This window comes from Oculina patagonica, chromosome 13 (genome assembly GCF_052425735.1).
Source record: "Oculina patagonica isolate OP01 chromosome 13, crgOcupat, whole genome shotgun sequence".
In the NCBI taxonomy this organism is placed as follows: Eukaryota; Metazoa; Cnidaria; class Anthozoa; order Scleractinia; family Oculinidae; genus Oculina; species Oculina patagonica.
In genome coordinates this window covers 18,951,596-18,973,302 of record NC_135770.1, presented here as the reverse complement: position 1 = coordinate 18,973,302, position 21,707 = coordinate 18,951,596, and the positions used below count along the sequence as shown (strand labels likewise).

General features: G+C 38.3%; 1 protein-coding gene across 1 annotated transcript; it reads left to right on the top strand.

Moving 5' to 3' along the window:
- The first annotated feature begins 11,351 nt into the window (after positions 1-11,351).
- On the top strand, positions 11,352-17,465 carry LOC144634598 (uncharacterized). Its single transcript, XM_078493615.1, has 8 exons — positions 11,352-11,504; positions 12,281-12,540; positions 13,040-13,151; positions 14,113-14,235; positions 14,757-14,840; positions 15,517-15,544; positions 16,086-16,215; positions 16,588-17,465. The coding sequence occupies exons 1-8, from the start codon at positions 11,426-11,428 to the stop codon at positions 17,068-17,070; spliced, it is 1,299 nt and encodes a 432-aa protein (XP_078349741.1). The 5' UTR covers positions 11,352-11,425; the 3' UTR covers positions 17,071-17,465.
- Positions 17,466-21,707: the final 4,242 nt, after the last annotated feature.

The window sequence follows — 21,707 nt, the reverse complement described above, 5'->3', positions numbered from 1 at the left end:
TTTAGGTATAACCTGAATGATATTTAGGAGGTAAACAACGAGTACATTTAAGTAGACGTATGACAAAACGTTATGGAACCTTTGAAATTGGCAATAATAGCGCTTTTTATTTTTAGCAGCGGCATTTCCTTAGCTTTGGGTTGTGAGAAGACAATAGTCTAATATTATTTGAAGATGTAATTCGGCTCAGGAAAAGATACCCTTTTAAACTGGTCTTTAAAAGTATTATGTGTTCAGTGGCCAAAAGTCTGAAATCAAATTTTGAGCCTCCTAAATTTCCTTTCGCTATCACCCTCATTTTGTATGCTTCACAAGATCTTTATTTTAAATAATATACCACTTCTGCCATTCACCTTACCGTTGCTTAGGGTTAAACCAAATAATCAAATATAACAAATATATCAATAATTTCAATAAGCACTATTCCAAATATGATATTTGTTAGGCAGTTTAGTCACTCTTATGGCTCAAATATTAACGGTTTCCTTACAAAAAGAGAGAAAAAAGAAGAAAATAGGAGAAACGTACCTGTAGAACAGCCGTCCTCTGGTATAAGAGACAAAAACAAAAAAAAGGCACAGAATAATAAAATGGAAGACATGACCGATCTTATACAATCAATCTCCCGAAATTCAAAACTTCTATCCGTGAAATACCCTACCGTGATTTTGATTTGCAAAACTGTCTGCTGGAAATTAACCTCAGTTAGTGTTAGTTTGTTTTCATTGCTTGTTAGTTTTAACCAATGGCGTTCATCTGCCATCAGTTCCATCCATTAGTGCACACCTGTTCCTTCGTGAAGACAATATTATTACCATTGACAACGTAACACCCAATTCTTCAATTTTCACCCATCAGCTTCTAACAAGTCTTAATATTTAAGAAGTGAAGTGTAATTACATGAAGGCAAGAGATTAAAATATGGTCATGAACACGTTCCTTAATTTTTAATGTGTAACAATTGAGTATCGATTCTGTCTTCCGTCAGAGGATGCTCCAAGGTCAATGATTTTACATGAATTGTGTTATATTGCTTAGCCGAAGGAATGTTTTGTTTGAATCTAATTATTACTTCAAGTAACTCCCATTTAATATATGCTTTCTTATCTTATTTCTGTTTTCTTGGTTTTGCTTCTAGTTGTTTTCGTTTTTGTTTCGTTTTGATTTGTTCTGTTTTGGTTTTAAGTCTTGGCCTTAAGTCTTGGCCTACAAAGACATATTCTTCAGATTGTTTCAGTTTGGCTCGTTTACGCTACTAAGTGATTTCGAAACCAACTCTGCATCCCTTTTTGAACATAAAACGGTCAAAATCCTGTTCTCCCATTGGTTCAGTGAATTGATATGCCGAACGCGAGAAATATAGAATTGAAACAGCTCGTGTATGTGCGAAAGTTTCAGTTCAGTAAACCTCTAAGAGCTCTCACGGCTTCACGGTGAAGGGTCTAATCTGTTGTCAACGTTGGTTAATTCATTAAAAAAATATAACACGAAATACAATGTGTAAATTTTTGACGGCATAGCAGTGCCGGGAATTAAGGTGCAAGTCTGTTTCAATCAAACCGTTGCTAACAAAGACGTCACCCAAAGTTTTGTTTTACTAAAAAAAATTAAATATAAGAAATTAAGTAATGACTGCATACGTGTGAATCGCGAATAGTGGACGTTTTTTGGTGTTTTCAGCCAGATTTCTTACCTAGATTGTTTCACGTTACAGAGAATGTTTCGGCGGCGTGGAAAAACAAGCGAAAATTTGTCACGGTTGGTTGACATTCAACAACCAAAAAGTGGTAAATCATTTCATAATAATTAGTATAACTCGCAAGCCTAGCTACTTTTGCCAGACTGGTCACCGTTAACACTGTTTGTTGTTTTGATGTCCGGCAAACTTGAAGGGGAACAAACAAATTGCAAATAAATATTGTGTTTTGTGCACGGTCAAGACGGAAACATGCGACTTAACAAAGAACTTTGTCAAGCTATTCACTATGCCTTAGCAAACCATTCGATAGCTATTACCTCTTTTTTGAGTCATTTAACAAAGTTAGACCCCCCCCCCCCCCTGCTTAGATATGATAACGCTTTTAATTGTTTCGCTATTTTATTTACTCCAACAATATAAATCTTGAGAACCAATCAGTGTCGTTATAGAACGAGCGACCTTGGGCAAGGCGATTGTTATCACTGTGTTAGCGGTGACGCTTATTCGCCATGGAGGAATACACTCTTTGATATACATGCAAGATAAATCCAAATTAGTATTCTTTTGTGAAAAATTTCGAGGTTTCTAAAATGGATGATTTCACACCGACCTACCTCGACCTATAACGACACTAAAACGGCTAATTCGTCCCCTGTATTACTTCTTTTGTTGTTGTTGTCCTCGATATTTGAGTGGTGTTTTATGAATAAGTTACGGTTTGAATGTTTGGGCTTTAAAGCAAGGAGTGATGGGGGTAGAAAAGAGGTCTGGGACCGGATGGCAATGCTCTCAAAACAACGTGATCAATTCACGTTCTAGTTAGCGGTTCCTTGACGGTTCGGCAACAAGCAATTTTTTTTTTCCTAAAAAAAAAAAAAAAAAAAAAAAAAAAAAAAAAAAACAAGCCATCTTTTCCCACCAACTGGATGTTATAGCAACCACATCAACGATGCGGCGGATTCGGTGATTGTAAAGGGGTTCAGAACTACCCTCGCTTTAAATGCATAGCATTATTAAATATAAACGTATTGTTTTAATCCTTAAATTTTGACGTTTAGTTTAATCCTCGGCTTTTGAGAAATAGGATGATCACTTTTGTATTGGTGATCACAAGTTATCATGCGCTAATATGTACGTAGGTAATGATATTTTTTAAACAACCCGGGTCTTTCTTTACTCGAGCAATTTCCCTTCAACAACATTGTATAAGAAAAAAAAAACTTTAATTCAATGTGTTTTTGAAAACGACATTATTAGACGTTAAACGATGAACAAAGAAAAACCTGCGAAGGCTTGCTGAAGGAGAATGACTGCCTGGATGCTTAAAGTGTTTTTTGGATATGTATCTTATGTATTGTGGTTCGACTACAAAATCTTACATGATATTTTAAAAGCAATTAGGCAAGACAAAGGTAAACAGTTCTAGTCATGGATTTTATAAAGGAGAGCTGTCAATGTTACAAAGACAACTTATCACTTAAATCCATTCATTTCATTTCATTGTACTTTTTCAAAAAAAAAAAGAAAAAAAGGAAAAGAAAATTAAGTTGAATATAGGCGTCACAGAATCAAGATGTATCCCATGGTCTTGATATGCTTGTTTCCGTTATCTCCTTCGTAACGTGCCTCATTTCCACACGTGTTTGAGTCGTCGAAATTTCCTCCTGTACCAAAACCGATTCGGGAATCACCTGAAAGGCAGCTGTCTTCGTTGTTACCAATGATGCCGACTCTCGCTTTAGAATACTGCTGGATATCACTAACTGCATTGAACCCTTCTCAGTTACAGTTAACCTGTAATGAACTTTGGGAACCAATCAACGTTTTCCACGTGTTACGGCCCAGTGACGTGGAATGATATTGCCCGTCGGCCATCAGTGAGAAAAGCGAGTCAGCGGAAACCCAGTCTCCCCACCAGCAAGGTTGAATGTTACCTTGTCCGTCCAAAAGCTGGAATCATAGTGAAAGGTGCTCTACGAAAATTAAATACAGTGGATATATATTGGCAGGAAATGAAATACATTTACAGCAAAGAGAAATACTTGATAGCAAGAATTCGCACAGCAACGAGGGGTTAAAAATGAGTATCTTTTAATTTATAATTATCTCGAAGCTCTATCTTTCCTAACTTCATCTTAAAATTACCTAAGCTTTTAGTTCTTTCTTTACTCCACCGTTGCTTTTGGTCGAATTGGTAAGCGTAGCTGTGGAACTTCGTTTATACAGTTTGTTGTTTTTGACAGGGAGCTGGATTTTTATTAACCCTTTCTCGTCATATCTATTTGCCTAAAAAACCGTTTCTATATCACAGCAAACTTAATGGTAGTTTATATTTCCCTGTAAGGTCACCAATTTTTAAGCTGTTGATTGTTTCCATTCACCCTCAAATGATACCATAGATTAGTCCGTTATTTGATTCATAATAAATTGTTTGGTTGACTGACTGATTGATTGACTGAAATAATATTTGCTTAATTGATTGATTGATTGATTGATTGATTGATTGATTGATTGATTGATTGATTGATTGATTGACTGATTTGCAGACTAACTGACTGACTGACTGACTGACGCGAGTAACTAAATACCTGTGCGCCGTCAATCTTCATTACCAGCGTCCAGCCACCTACACCACATGCTGCAAGTCCATTTTTGTTTAGATGACAATAAACGAGGATTTCTTCGGATCCTACTCTCATTTGGTACGCTTTGTCGACGTTGGACCTGAAACGTTCATTACTCGTTGGTAATCTTGATATTAATTTTTAGCATTCAACGTTTTGTCTATAAGGTTACCAAAAATCACTCAAACAAAAGCTGGAAAAGAATTTTGGAAGAACGTATGAACAGGGTGCAGCTTAAGGAAATGTTAAGCGAAGCACTGAGGCCAACAAAATTCTTTCTTCACCTTTCGCAGTAGAAATACTCTTCCTTCAATATTTCAATTGCGAAATGGATAATGAATACCTCTTTAAAAGATGGTCACTTCTCAAGAAGTAAAAATGGACTTCTGGTGTTCTTTCTTGCCGTAGGACAACTCGCTTAAGCACTTAAAGAAAAGGGGATGCAAGCTCGAAACGTGCATCTACTTGCAACTCCGTTTGGACACTACTTCCGTGCCCTTGTGATGTCGTGCATAATGACTTCGAGGTCAAATGTGTCAGCAAAGTGATCTAAGTATGTCAACGTTTGGAAAAAAAATGGTCAACTATAGCAATTGATGATAGCAAATGCTACATGCTAGTCCATTGGCCACCTGAAGCAAGTCAGTATTTGAGCTCAAAATTGCGACAACTCACCACTCCAGATGTGTTTTAAACAAACCGTGTAAAAATGGACATTTTACATTAATTTTAGACACAGTCAATGCCGCTAAGAAAGTGGCTAAGGGCCGAATCGCACTAGCGGACAAGTTTTAAATGCCATGACATTTTTGACAAAAACAAAATTGTCGCGACAAGTCAGAGACATCTTGAAGAGAACAAAAAGGTGAAATTATTAGTACAATAGCTTTGCACGTGCTTCTGGCATCCCTGTACATTTCTCAGCACGGCCGTCTTGGGCAAACATTTAATATTCAGTACCACGCGGTAAAAAAATTCTAAAAAAATTTGCATTTAGAGCACGCGTGTTCTCATGCAGTGGAATAATAAGTCGTCTCAAGATAACTTTTTCTTTTCTCATTCTTACTTTGGGCAAATACTTCGCTTATAAACATGCCTTTCCTATCGCGGAAACATTTTGCGGCTGAATTATGATAGTGAGAGCCAAATCACGGTGCATACTATCGCAAAAATTTTGGTGTGCGTGTTGTTATTAGGTCCAGTTTGGGCCAAACATAATAGCCAATCAACAACGTATTGTTATCTGGCATTACGAGGGCATGGGAATGCGACTTGTCATGAAATGTCCTGCCTCGAGGCAGGACTTCGGCCACTTTGATGATTTGTCCGTTTTGACAAAATTTGCCCTTGTCCAACAAGTCGTACGCACTTGTTTTTGCAATTGTTTGACAAAATGTATCGCGGGTGCAACGCGGACCAATCATAAGACAGCTGCTCCTTTGTTTTCCTAAAATGTTGGACAAGTTGTAGGTCTCGAAAAACGTAATCGCACTTGTGTTCTGCAACAAGTGACTCATTAATGATGAAATCTACCATTTGTTACAAAATTTGTCCGCTAGTGCGATTCGGCCCTAATTGAAAACTCGCAAAACAATTATTTTTTTAAGAGTTCGTTTACCGACCCATGAAAACCTGGCACGCGGTATTGCGGTACAGCCAAGTCACACATTCCTGGCCACATTGCTAACGTATAACTTTCTGAGCCAGATATTGAAACAAAAATGGATCACTTAATCCACTTTAATTGGCACAAAATTACTGGTGTCAATTATTCCTAACGTCCTTTATCACAGTCACCTTAAATCAGACACTTGGCATTGCTCCCGATGGCTTCCCTCCTGGAAGAGTTGGAAGTATTTATAACTCTTCCTGCTACACTTTCCTGCTTTCCTTTCAATATTTATTTTTTCTTATATGTTTTCCTTAACTCTTTTGGTTGAGGTGGGTTTATGTGTTTGTAGTTGCCCCCGCAGGTTTCCGGCCCAGAGGCCGGAACCCGAGGAGGCACCTTAGAAGTCCCCGCGTAGGAAGGTAAAATGTGTGTATTCAGTGAACGGTACGGGAAAAAATCTCGATTTTGGTCAACGCGGCTTGCAAAGGATTGCCGAAATGCTCGCAAAGGATTGCCCTAATGCTCGCAAAGGATTGCCGGGACGCTCGTTGAGGAGCAACGGAAGTCAGTGCCGCAAACGACCCCCCGGGAAACGACCGCAAAGGATAAAAATAGCTGTCGCACTGTGATCACAAAAACATATCTGTTGCTTGAAGAAATAGCTAAAACGTGTACCTGAAATTGAAATGATACCGAAAATGGCATGGAAAGCATACCAGGCGTATCATCCAGGCACGAAGAGTTTCTTATCTTAATCAGCGACTGAACGTCGTAAAAACAAGTGGAAATCGCGTACATTTTACGACGAGTAATAAACAAAAGCGTGAACTTTGTCATGCATTACAAGGCAATTCGTTTCGCTAACAAACTGTCAGTTTATTTGATCCAAAGAGTAGTTGGATAAGGATCAAAAATTATATTCTCTAATCTTTGAATTTGCCATATTTTGTTACTCGTGGCTTTATGGCCTGGAAATTATTGTAAGTTCATTTTGAATGTTATAAGCCCGGAAATAAGCTTGCGTGTTGTTACCACGAATGTGTTATGTGTTATTTCCGCTAGGTAATATATTTGTCTTGAACTTGTGAATTTTTTAGGACGCAACGGTGTCACACAACAAGAAATTCAATGTCATGACGTACATGGTACAATAAAAAAGAAGCCTAATTGTGTAGTCCATCGGCATCAATAATTTAAGGCCGAAAAAAGACTCCCCTAATCTTAGAATATTGCTGTAAAACAGATTATGAAAAAGCGGGGGCTGCTTTATAGTGAGAACTATTAGTAGTTTTAAGCTGTGTACCGGGAAAATAATTGTCGATCACTTACAAATTTCTGTCGAAACGGTCCTTGCATGTCAAAGCTGCATCAACAAGGAGATATAAAACATTAACGGCAGACATATCAATAAAACGAACTATTTTTTCGTCCCATTTAACGGTTGGTGCGGTTGGAATTTTGCAGAAAGTGTAAACAAATTCAAAAAGCAATTCGTATTGGAGATATGGTTGACATATTAAAATTTCTGCAAGGGATGACTGAACAGCTACTGAAAGGTTCAGCATTATAGAGTAAATTCTCTTTTCGAAATTTTGAAAAAACCTTATAGGTGGCATTCCCCCACCCCCACCCCCCCCCCCCCCTCCCCATGTGATCAGTGTACAAAATTTCAAGTATATTGGCAGATTCTGTAAAGAGGGTATCTACTTTCGTAGTCAATGAATGTTTTATGATTTTTTGAATGAATGTTTTATGATCAAGCGGGTATAATTTTCTTGCATGAACCCTTTGCCAATTAGTTATCAAAAAAGTTATCGAGTAAACCACATACACATGTGCAGTTTTTCACGGTTTCTGACGCGTGAATAACGTCAATGAATGGAGTTGTGTTAGTTGTGTGCGTGACCAGATGCTAGGAACAAACTGTCTTTTACAAGGAATTAGGGATGAAGAGTCAAACTTATCTAAAACAACCAGTAGTAAGCATAAACTAAAAGCATCAGCCATGTATCCCTTACCACTTTCACAATCCTGACCAGTAAATCCAGGAAAACACAAACAGCGATAACCTCTGTCTGTAAAACCGGTTTGACAAGTTGCGAAGTTCTTACAAGGGTTGTTCACACAGGCATTCTATAACATAAAAAAGTTAGATATTGCATAAAGTACAACATTCGACTAATTTTTGCAGTGTAGTCTCATTACAGAAAGTTAGGTTTTGGTAAAGTTTAAATTTTAACTGTTAAATTGATTTTTAATTTTTGTTCACGAATGCACGTGACAACACACTCTTCTATCGTGCCAAAACAAAATAACAACTATCAATCATACTCCTTACAAAAACATTGTTATGAGAGACCCTTAGTGAAAAGAGTATGAGAATTTGGGAAGTTGGAAGGTAATTTTGTTTGCACCGAAAGCTATTATTCCGTAAGCTAGCGGACACACTTGGGATCAGACATGGCGCCCACGGTATCTGCTTATGATAAAGTTTTTGTATGCGGTTGGGGGTTGTTTACGCGAGGTATACTTTGTGAAGGTTAAAAGGAGGTACGTCAAGGACAACGCATCTTAAAAGTACTGCTAATTTTTTCAAGTTTGTTGTTCGTAATCCGTCTTAATCTGTCGTTGAAACTATATATTTGGTTACTTTGCGTTTTTATTACTTCTTTGTTGTCTTTTTAGGTTACAAAACTATTATTTTGAGGTTTCCTACAATTCGAAAGTAATCAGAAAAATGACTTAACCATATCCAGACCGGGGGGGGGGGGGGGGCGTAAAGTGCCCGCACTTTGAACGCTAAAAACGTTTTTAAGATTCAACCAAACGCAGCCAAACTTTGCGAGTTTATCTAAAATTTATCTGGGAATAATTTGGTGGGATAGGTTGTTCTGTCAGGAACTTGACGTCACCATGGCAACGGCATTTTGACAGGCATGTTTTCCCAAATTTGAAATTTTCGTGTTTCTATTAATAAAAATAGCTTTAATGCAATTTTTCACCTTTTTCTACGGTTTTTAAGCACGGTTTTATTGATTTTAAGTACTTTGCAGTATTTTTGGGTGGTTTTCTTACGTTTTGGAAAAATTTCGAAATCCAAGGTTGTCGGATCCAAGATGGCGGCTGCTTTGTCACGTGATGTGACGTCATCATCCCACGTGACGTATACCATAAGATAGATTTTCGGACATACTATATATCTTCTAAGTTTCATTGTGATTGCTTTAATATTCTGGAAGTTACGGAGGGGGGGGGGGGGTCCCCCCACCCCACCGCGGTCTGAAAAGATCCAAAAAAGCCTGGTCTGAATAGGGTAAAAATATCGTGACATTGCTCCATTAACTGTATTATAAATTCGATAAATATTCTTACCGTAGCTGCACGGTGTACATAATTTTGGTTTTCTTCCAGGTCCTGGTCATATTGCTCACTGGTAGAATTATTCAGTTCACATTTATTTTTCCCAGTTTCATCTCTCGTCATAAAATTGTAACTAACACAGTTGTTATCTGAGAAGCATAGAATCCTACAAAAGCGCTCATCAGTTACGTCAGCGATGTTAATCACGTGGTCAAACTTAGCAAGTATAACGGTAGATTAAGATAAATATATGGTAGAAGGGAGTTGCCGAGCAAAATTTCAATTTATTTTACTTTCTGAAGAGCCAGAAATGAAGAAATCAAGGATAATCTCTTGCTTAGAAACTAACAGTTTTTGTTCCGTTGTCCAGCATAAAATTTATACTTTGAGCTATGGGAAATGGAACTAAAATCAATGCTTGAGATCTGTTATTCAATTAAAAGAACCCTATCATCCTCCAAAATCTTTATTTTTACTTAGCATTAACCAATATATTTAAATACAACAGATAAATGAGCATACTTGACCACTTATATCAATGGTCACTACTCCAGTTAGGAATTCTGTTAGGAATTTTGCACACTCTTATTATAAACAATTAAGTAATGACTCAAATATTAATATAATTCTTTAAAAAGTGGTTAAAATAAACGTTCATAGAATGTTAGAAAAAAAAAACTATTGTTAAGCTTGCTTAGAGAAATTGACCTGTAGAGCAGCTGGCTTCTGGTATCGGAAACGAAAACAAGAACGCGGCACCGAAGATTAAAATGAAAGACATGTCAAATTTTTTACAATCACATTTTAAAACCCTCCCCGTGTTTTTTTTTTTTTACTTGTATCGGTGAACTGGAAACATTAACTTTAATCCTTAGTTGCTGCTGTTGATTTATTTTTGTGGTTGCCAGTATTAACCAATACCTTTTAATTCCATTAGTTCCATTTTATGGTGCACCCAAGGTCCTTTGCGCTAATTGGTTCAGAGGCATATTTTTCGATTACCATCTCAGAGGGTGCTCTAGTAAAAGATAATTTGCGCAAGTTACGTTATATTGCCCACAGCAACTCTTAGACAACTCTCGCTAAGCAAAGAACTCTTTTTTAATGTATACCTTGTCTTCTTCTTTTTGTTAAATTTGTTTGCTTTCGCTTTTGCTTGATTTTGTTTTGATTTTGTTTAAAGCCTTGACCTTAAAAATATTTCAGATCACTTCATTTAATTATTAACTATTTTCTAAAATAACTCGACATTCTTTATCGAAAACAACTTAGCACTACATATTTTAAACGAACAGAGAGTAAAATCGTCACCTAAGTTTCGGTTTAAAGTATGTACTCGAAGAAGGTTCTTGCTTCGCAATAGCGGTTTGAACCTGATGCGAGCGTCGGGTTTTTCATAACAAAAATGTAAGCATGCAGTTCCTTTCTATGAACACACAATACCGCATTTATGTCTAAAATATCGCGGCTTTCCCTATTATCTGTAAGACTTATAAATTTCGTCCGATCACTTTATTACTTTAGGGTGAATCAAGGCTTAAAATTGGAATTTTTATAAATTCTGTTTTTAAATGGTCAAGACCCATGGAAAACTATACTTTTGAACTTGACAAATTGGAGTAGTTGAATAAAAAAAAATATAGATAACGCGATCTTGCTTGGAACATACTTTGTATGTAAATTACCCAATGAGTTAAAACGATAAAGCTCATTAATAAATTAATGACATATAATGTTTTGTTCAAACCAACCTAAATACTTTTTGTTTACAAAACGAAGTGATGACAGTAGCGCAACGTATACTGTCATTGACGTTTGTGGGAGATATGATGTATATCTGGACAACGGAGTAAAACGTTATATACTTTTATTTTTTGCAAAATAATTTAAAGTTAAACCTATTGTATATTTTCCAAATCCAAGAGGGGGCATCCGTGTTTTAGCAACTAAACAATGACATTTTATATGTTTGGAATATTAATTAGTAAAGCGGACTGACGTTGCACGGTAAAAACTATGAAATGCAAACACTTATCAGTTGATGTTTTCAGTCATTGCATCATAGCTTCACAACGTCAGATGCATGGAAGAGCTTTTCACCGAAATTGCTCAGTTTCATTCTAATCGAGGATGACGTCCATTCTCATCTGCTCTATGTCTATTTTAGTCCTCTCGTCTTGTTTGATTCCCGAGGCTAGGAGCACTGCAGGTACGTTTTCCTTTTAAAAATACCACATATTTTTGAATACAATATTTTAAACTCATCTCTAAAGGTGCGCTTTCAGTCTCGATTGATAAAACAAAAACATATCGAGACAGCATTCATCTAAGTAATGGAGATACATATAAAAAATAAATAATGGTCTATTTTGTTTTCTTGAATTTAGACTAAAACTCTTAAAATGTCAAGAAAGGTTTAATAACAACTGATCCAAAGTAGACGTTTCCTGCTTTATACAGTATTACGTAATGTCGTCAACGAACTCTCACGGGTCGTAAATATGCTTTTTAAACGGCGACATACATTCACGGAGCGTCGGGAGTAATACTTTTTCAAGTTTTCTAGCCGTGTTTCACACCGAACACTTCAACTCTTTGTAAATATGTTTTATTATAGAAAACTATAATTTATCAGATCACCAAACTTAACGCAGGATATTCCATTTTTCAGTGTTTATGTCTATATTGCAGAATTAATTTTCTCTTCAAGAGAAAAAGAAAAAACTTCTGTGCCTGTTTTACGAAATTCGATGATTTCATTATTCTTTGAGTAAGGCGTAAAATATTTATTTCATTGTTTTTGTTACTCTACAAACGAGCATATTGATGTCTTGAATCTCTGCAAATCTTTGTTCGTAGGCCAGTTCGTCTGAATATATAATTATATTGAACCAGTCGAGTAGGACTGGCTTTAACTTTTAAATACAGCCGAGGGAGTTTGGTATTCTACACTTAAGTTGACTTTGCAAAATGTATATTTTTCAGACGAATGTCGTCATTTGGAGTTTAGAGAGGACCAAGCGTTTAAAGGTCAACGTCTGACCAACCACATGATTCGTAGCGCTGACGTCATGGACAAGGATTTTTGTGGTGCGCTATGCTTCTTGGAACACAATTGTCTAAGTTACAATTTTATGCCGAAAAGTAAAACTGGAAACCACAAATGTGAACTAAATAATGCTACCCACGAAGGACACGAGAAGGACCTGGAGGAAAATCCGGATTATGAATATCGTGGAACAAAGGTAAGAGCGAGGCAGGTAGCGGATTCTACATTCAAGGAATTCATCCGATGGTATCGCCAAGAGGAGAACGCGATTTCCTTTCCCAGTTTTCACGACGCCAGGCTCCCACTCCCAAGTTCCGTGTTTTTGTTACCGTTATAAATTCCATTTTCTTTCTTGTTTTTAAGGTTGAGTTTCATCTCTGCAAAAGAATAATTTTCTCCAGAGGTTACCTCCTTTGGTTCTCTATTAATATTAGAAGTTTTAAACGTGCTTTCGATGCTTTATCACACCATCTGACGTCCTTAATATTTTTCATTAGTTTCATTTTGGTGGAATGTCTCATTCTTATCGACGAGATTATTACACGACATTCATAATGACTTACTATTGTTCCTACTTAAACTTGAATGCGTTAATAACATGTCAATATTACATGCCACTTTTTTAAAGTGACAAGCATTCGCGCAATAAATGATTTTTTTTTTTAAACTAACTTCAGCTTTCTTTTCCGTTTCAGAACCACTGCGCCAATAACCCTTGCAATGAAAAAGCGACCTGTCAAACCGGATTTACGCAGAAAGGATATCGATGTCTGTGCCCTGCAGGGTTTACTGGTCAGGATTGCAGTGGTAAAAAAATATGTAGCTACAAGTAATAAACAAGTCGTAATGTAAGACCGCCGCCACCTAAAATTAACTTTACCTGCAATAGACACTTCGGTCTAAAGCTAGTTGAAAATTTAGTAATGCCGGGTAACTTACTACTCTCCAGAAAAAAAAAGTAAAATGCGCAATTGCTTGTAAACGTTATTAGGACGGCAGCAGGATTGAAGAGTTGAATGCATTGTTTTAGTAGTGAAAGTAAAAGTGAAATTCTCATGAACGTATCGTTGGGCTGTGCCAACGGGGCATGACTTTTTCATCAATGTCAATAATTTAAAGTGCATGGTATACCATGAATTTAACTGAAAGGTGTAGACAAGGAAATCGTAGCCAAGTGAGGATTAGTTTGAAACATGCGAAAAGTTTAAAAAAATCAATCGCCGTATACATTTCGTGTACTTCTTTACTTGATATGCAGAAATCGAACATTAAGTAATATAGCCCATAACCTGGGGCTAGACTATTTATCTTATATCAATACGCAAAACAATCACTGTACTGTCAGGGACGGCGGAGCTTTTTCCAAGTGGGGGGGGGGGGGGGCTGACTGTCACTTGAAGTGGGGGCTAGCTCTTCTCTTGTGTCTTTTTTTTCGTCCCCCGCCCCCCCCCCCCCCCCCCCGGCTCCGCCGTCTGTAGGCCACATTTGTATTGGGCTAGCCTTTCAAAAGTTTAAAGGATGGTCAATCGCTTACTTTATTTAACCTTTGTAATAAGCACAAATAAAAAAAAAAAAAACGGGCTAAAAAATGATCTTGCAACTGCGTCATATGCACAGATACGAGTTTCCGGGGCAAACATGTTAAAACAAGTTTACTGCCCGGAAACATTTCTTCTCTTCACGAAAATCGATACCCTAGACAGTAATGCGTGTTAATTTAACACAGCTCTTATTAAACGCACTTTTGTTGTTGTTTTCATTGTTTTAGATATTGACGAGTGTGCTGAAGGAACACACAGCTGCGATGCTAATGCTGAGTGCATTAACACCAAAGGATCGTACAACTGCACCTGTAAACCTGGATATCTTGGAGACGGACGGAAGTGTGAAGGTTATTTTTCTTTTCTGTGTGTGGAGGGGGAGGGGGGTCTCTAAATTCAACAAAAAAATGAGGAAAATACAAGTTTACTTAGTGAATCTGAGTTGGCCGAAGAAGTAGATTGTAAGTTCAAGAACATTGTTTATTGACGTAGTTAAAAAGTTCCCTAAAGTTTGCTAAAACAGAGTTAAATCCAACGAAACATTTAATGTTGGCTCTGCCAATGATTGCACGCTTTTATGTTAGACCATTTTCTTTGTAACTGCTAAGGTTAATGACATTAAGATTTCTTGGTTTCTTATCGGCATTTTTTGGTGTACACGAAGGGCATGTGGGTATCTCCCAGCCTCCGTCTTTTTGAACATTTGAAAATAATTTGTTCTTTGGGACGCAAGAGTTTAAAAACCATTGTCCAGCGGAGTGTGTCAGGCTAGGCAGACTTTTTCAAAGCCTTCGCCAGCATGTTGTCAAGAATAAACGGAAAACGATTGAATTAAGTGACTGGGCCTTGTTATATTGTTTATATTTCGCAGATGTTGACGAATGTACTACAGGAACACATAACTGCACTGACGATGATTTGTGCAACAATATGGAGGGATCATTCAACTGCACTTGTAAGTAAACTTCTCTCTTTTATGTTGTGTGCGGGTCCTTTTTACAACATTTTACTCAAGTGATATATGCAGACCTGATGATTTCTTGATGATTTAGTCTACTTTCGTGCTCTGGCTGGGTTTTAAGTTGTATTTTGGTTATTATGCAGGACACTTTCCTCTCACAGTACCTCATTTTTCTACCCAGCGGTAAAGAGCTATTTCAATAAACGTCGGATCAAAGCTGAAAGCCTAGCGACAAGATCGAACGGCTGTTTGATGGGTAGAAGAAGAGAGCTGGAGCTAAAACTGAATATTAATGAGATATGATTAGCCGATTGCAAACACAAGTACTTTGTTTCTATATATTGAAGCAAAGTACTCTAAACTCTAAGCCATGTAGCAGTGAAAGTGTAGCTTCAGAAAAAAAGCTTCCTGGGCGGACAGGCCAAAAATTTCCATGCAAAAATAAAAACTTGTACATTTTCTCTATGTAACTAAACAAACTTCCAGTGAATACCGAGACCAACACTCGGTCTTGCAGTGCGTAGGCTTTAGCCCTTGAATCCGACAAAGTTAATTGCTCTTCTTCCAAACGTCGTTGAGTCAAATAATATTAGCGAGCTGTAGATATATTTTTTTTTTCAAATCGACCGAATCTATGCTTTCGGCACTAATATTTTGTCTATTTTTGCAGCTTTGTCGTGCAAGGATGGCAGTTTTAAGTAGGTGACAAATTTGACAATTTCAACTTTAACCTTATGTAAAATAAAAAATATATCGTAGAAATAGCGTCTAATGCTATCAGAGTTTATTCGCTATGTCTAACGAAAATGAGTTCGGATGGGAGAACTGCCCTCTGGAAACACTGCTTGTTAAGATCTACAATTACAACTAATTTCATACTTTTGAGTATGATACGGAATTTTAAAAAAAAAATTCCGTAACACGGTGAAAAAAATCACGGGGGAGCGGGATGATTCAACAAAATGCGATGATGGTAGTGGTAATTTTGCAAAATAGAAACAACACAAGGCAAAGCATTGCTGAGATTGAACTTTTGTTATGCTATAGATAAAAAGCCGTCATTGTTTATTATTTAACTTACCTCAAAGAAAACGTAGCTTCTCCCAACATCTCAGCAGTTCAAGAATTTCTTTATTTCGTGTGTCGAAATGAACTGATTATTTAGTTTTATGGATAAAACATGTAAGGAATCGTAACTAAACTAGAAATCTATATATTTTTTTTCATTTACGGTTTCAGTGAAAACAAAGCCTACGAGCTGAAAATAGGATCTCAAAAAATCAAAGTCTACTGTGTTGTAAGTAACATTGGCATGGGGCCATGTGGTGGTGGTGGATGGACGCTGGTTATGAAGATTGACGGGACAAAGGTTATTTACTGAATATATTGTTTAAAGTTGAAGGCATAATGCAGTGAAGTTCCCCTTACGTGGTATAAATCCCTTGTTTTGTATGTTAAACCGATTAAATCACTATTGATCAAACTTATACAAGTAGGGTTATCGTCCACAGTTGCATGTTTGAACATTTATAAGGTGACAGACGTTGCTCTCGATGCCTGCTTAAACACAGCTGCGGTGGTTATTTCTTACGCTGTCTGCTGTTCATATCTTTGGCATCTTTCATAGCACATTTTCGTTAGGAGATTTATCAGCACCTTTTCTGTTTTTTTTGTTTGTTGTTTTGTTTGGCTTTTTTTTTTTGTATTTCATGTGCCAAAATATCATATGTTCTGTTTCTAGGAAACTTTCAAATATAGTTCAGACTTATGGACCAACAACGAAACATTCAACCTCGCAGGAGGGGAGAGTGGATTTGACTTCCAAGAGACCAAACTACCGACATACTGGAGCACACCTTTCTCCAAGATATGTCTTGGTATGAAGATCCCTGGTGAGGCAACAACGAATTTCATCGTTATTAACCAGGCAGCTGACTCGCTGTACTCACTTATTGCTGACGGACAACACCGCCCCACCTCACTTGGCCATGACACGTGGAAGACACTGCTTGCTTCACAGAATCGTTTGCAGCGCAACTGTAACAGGGAGGGATTCAATGCACACGTAACGGTTAATTTAAAAGCAAGAATTGGTATCTATGGTAATAATGAAGACGATTGCAACACCTGTGATTCTTTCGTAGGGTTTGGTGCATATTTTTATTCGGATTACCCTTGTGGAGACAGGCTAATGAAAGTCATGGGATATATCTTGATTCAATGACATTCGCAGGAAACAAAATTGTTCTTGAATTGCTTTTAGTGAAAGTAAGATTACTGGTCTTTTTTTGAAAAAAAAAATACTATTCGTTTATGTGTTAAAATTATCAAACTAAAATAGCTCAAAATACTAAAAGTTTAGAGCAAGGAATTTTTTTGAAACGTAGAATCTGTAATCTGCAATCGTGCCTCTTGTATAGTGTCTGTAAAACAATTCAAATTGGTGATGGGACCGAGCGTATCAGTGCTCTTTAAAGCCATTTCAAAGTTAAAAAATAATAAGCCATTTACACATTCCTTTGAAGCTTTTCCGGCATACTTTTTTGTAGAGCGTAGGACAGGAGATACAACCGCCCTATGTTATAACGTCCTCGATTAAGTATACGGACTGAAATAGTGAGGCGGGGTTAAACGTTGAATTGAGTAAATTTTTAGTTTTAAGAGGTTCAACCCTCGGACGTAAAAGAAGGGGGGGGGGGGGGGGAGATTTTGATATGCCAACCATGTGTTCATGTTATTTAACGGTACCACGGCGACGTCATAACAACGAGCAGATCTGATCAAAAATCGTCATTTGTACATGTTTCTTTCTTTTCTCCAGTTTTTTGAAACAGAATTCTACGGTTTGTTTATTTTTGCATTCGGTGAGCATTATGGCATGATCTCGCAATCAATTTTCGATATTTTATGACTTTCTAAGAAAATGGTTAAATCCAAGATGACGGATCCAATATGGTTGCTCTTATGACGTCATGTGACGTCATAGAACGTCACAGCCAACACAAACTGTGTCATCTTGTCGAGTACGCTTAGAGCTTTCTACACAGTGCAAAATAATAGAAAAGAAAAAATATACTAAAGTTTTTTTTTTTTCATTCAAGTACATGTTAAATAATATTGCCAAGGAAATGTGAATTGGGGCGGGAGCAACGGCGAAAGAAGGGAAAAGCTCGAACGGACTTTCATGACTTTTTTTGGCATCGTGCAAATAAGCGCGGCCCGCACTTCAGCAGACATACGTTTCAGCTTTTTCTTCGAGTTCTCACAAGACGTTACTGAGAGGGTAGTTACTATGATCAAAAGATCCGACTCTACCCAAGATGGCGCCCAAAAGCTGAAATGGGACAGCTATTATTCGGCGAAGCCCGAGGGACTGATTTCGGGCAAACGACACGATTAGTATGCGTTCTCCTTCACAAACAAAAAAACGAACGCAAAAATGTTATTTGTTCTTAGATTTTCCACAATTTGGTCTTAACAGTGTTTTACGCCCAATAAATACTGTATATTCTGTATATGTGCTTCTAGAAGCAAATAAAAAGAAATTTTATCTTTTGAATCTGTTTGTCTGTTTCAGTGACGTGTACGTCGGCAGGAGATTGACGCTGCTTGCGACCTTACGACGAGAGGTCACAATTTCAAAGTACAGTAGTTCTTAGCTTGAAATGGCCTAAAAAGGGAACATTCTATACCTGTTTCTACCGTTAACCTTTATTTAAGGCTGCCAAATGCCGCGAATCTTTTCGATTTTCCAACGCTTTGCTTCAGCGACAAAATCAAAACAAAAGCAAACGCTCGCAATGCATACCAGTCGACAGAGAAACTTTTTTACGTTACTTTTTTTCAGTGCACGCGTTTTTTAGGTGTTATAGGAATACCTTAAAGGAAGCTATATGATTTCAGCTGGTGAAGTTTTAAGCATCTTGAAAATAACCCCCGGGGCCTCCCGCCTCTCCCCATATACAGCCCTAGATAAAGAATCGGCGTAAAGAACTGACAAATTGTGATGTGAGCTATTGTCTTGTTTGTTTGTTTGCTGTTGTTTTGATTTTATTTTGTTTGATTTGTTTTATTGTTATTTCTAAACTGATGCCTATTCACAGTTCATGTAATATTCATTATCCCACGTGATGACTCAGTGGCATTATAAAAGATATGATAATTAATGCAAGGTGTGTCATTTCGCGAAGACATGATGGAAACTGGTCAGTCTAAACACTGCGACAGCACGGCCGGTGCAAACTACTTCTCAAAAATTTCGAACGGCCGTGCTGTCAATTGAACCTTAAGCAGCTGCAACATCTGCAAGCGCAGTCTCCTACAAAAAAAAAAAAAAAAACACTACCCCGGACTATCTCTCATATTTCTGGAAAGGTTTCAACGGCTGTCCACAGCGTCGATTTAATTTTCTGCTACAGTCATTCCGGTGAAGACTTCAGACGCGACTGTTGGTTCGAAGCACAACGCTGGGATTGCTACAGCTAGTTCTGCGAGGTTTGAAATACTTTTTATTCATCCTGCTTCGGGTAGTTAATGCTCTGTTTGTTTGTTATTTTCGCGTTTAGTTTTGGTGCGGCATGTTGTTTTCGCTTTATCCCGTTTTTTTGGGTACACGTGTTTGCATGTTTTGGGTTCGTGTTTTTTCCCTTGGGACCACGGTCAGCTTTCATGTTTGTATGTATTTGGTAGGTCAATTTTTCTGTTTGTTTGTTATTTTCGCGTTTAGTTTTGGTGCGCCATGTTGTTTTCGCTTTTTCCCGTTTTTTTGGGTACACGTGTTTGCATGTTTTCGGTTCATGTTTTTTCCCTTGGGACTACAGTCGGCTTTCGTCGGCTTTCATGTTTGCATGTATTTGGTAGGTCCATTTTTCCCTTGTGGAACCTCGGTCGGCTTTCATTTCATTTGGCGGGATCTTGTTTTTCTTTCAGTTCGTAGTTGTCATATCTATACATGTAAATTTTGTAGCAGTTTTATTCGGGATAATGTTTCTTTTTATTGAAGGTTTTCTGTGTTAGCCCAGGGATATTTGTGGGAATCCCAAGGAGAAGTGCTCGGGTTGTTGTGTGCGCCCTGGGATATCTGTGTGAATCCCAAAGAGAAAAGCTCGGGTTGCTGTGTGTGCCCAGGGATATCTGTGTGAATCCCCAAGAGAAGAGCTCGGGTGGCTCTGTGCGCCCAGGGATATCTGTGTGAATCCAAAAAGAGAAGAGCTCGGGTTGTTGTGTGCGCCCAGGGATATCTGTGTGAATCCAAAGAGAAGAGCTCGGGTTGCTGTGTGCGCCCAGGGATATCTGTGTGAATCCCAAAGAGAAGAGCTCGGGTTGCTGTGTGCGCCCAGGGATATCTGTGTGAATCCCAAAGAGAAGAGCTTTTTCCTTTCGTTCCAGGGGGTTTTGCTAAAAGCAGGCCCGCGGCCCACGGCCCGCGGTCCACTTTGCGGCCCGCGGCCCGGCGGCCCACCCCACGGCCCTCGGCCCGGCGGCCCACCTCACGGCCCGCGGCCCGCGGCCCACCTATAAGCTTAAATCAAAGAAAATAAAAAAAAAATCCAAAGTCGAATCTTCAGGAGTCTTCTTCATCGAAAATCGAACGTGAACTCACTTAACATTGAAAAGGAAAATACTTCAGTCTTACCCACAATTTCAGCTCATTTATATAATGAACACCAACTTTGACGTATGGCTGGTCTTTTTTTGGTATTTGTTGACAGATATTTCTTCATTACCATGCATTTTTGTGTGACAACAAGGACGTGCGTTTGCAGAACGTTCGGAGCTTAGTAACCAGGCATTCGATCCGACGTCAATATGAGACTGGGGCGAGAACGAAGAAGCAAAACAAGATGGAGGCGTTCGGGTTTCGTTGCTATCCTATCGATAAAAAGAGATTTGGGAGCCATCCGTTTAAGAGTTTCATAATCAGTTTGGCGAATTTGCCATCAAAGTGCAAAAAGGGGAAGAAACAGTAAGTCATGATCCTCGTCTACTCCGCGCCCACGCGAATACTTGTGGTATTTTCGATGAAGAAGACTCCTGAAGATTCGACTTTGGATTTTCTTTGATTTAAGCTTATAGGTGGGCCGCGGGCCGCGGGCCGTGAGGTGGGCCGCAAAGTGGACCGCGGGCCGTGGGCCGCGGGCCTGCTTTTAGCAAAACCCCGCTCCAGGGACCTCCCCTGAGTCACTCATCTCATTTTACCTTGTCAAAATAAATGCTTTGTCCATGTTCTACGTACCGTCTGGAATGGTTACAGGGAATTGGTTTTCAAGTCCACCCAAAAACAACAACAACAACAACAATAACATAACAAGGATCTTTAGAGAACGAGCTCTCATCCCTGTTTATAGAACTTGTCGCTGCGTCAGGAACCGCGGCTGCTACACCAGACAATGTGCATGTGGTTAATTTCTTTATATGTAATATTCTGGGGAAAAACAATAGTGCATTTAGAATCATGCCCAGCGCTGGGACGAGAGAACTCATTCAAGTGCGTATGTGACTGATTTTTTCATGGTCTTGGGCTGCGGCTCGGATGACTCGGAATTCCAGGCTATAGTAGCTCCGTAACCGATTTAATGGTCAAGAATTATCTTTTTGTCCGTAAAAGGGAGGAACAACTTCAGGCGAGAACCTGAATTGTTTTATTTACAACACAGTCGTCTTGCTCGCGCAGGTACAATGAAGATCAATGGAATGAGCTTTGTTTCTAATGTTACAAGTTCACATGCGACACAATGAACCCTCCTTTAAAGTAAATGCAAATCCATTAAGCGAAATAAGTAAATGCGTGGATGTTTGATCTTCGCGAAACGAACCAAAAAACACTCGTGCGGTGAGTTATATTCAGAAAAGCGCGTTAAG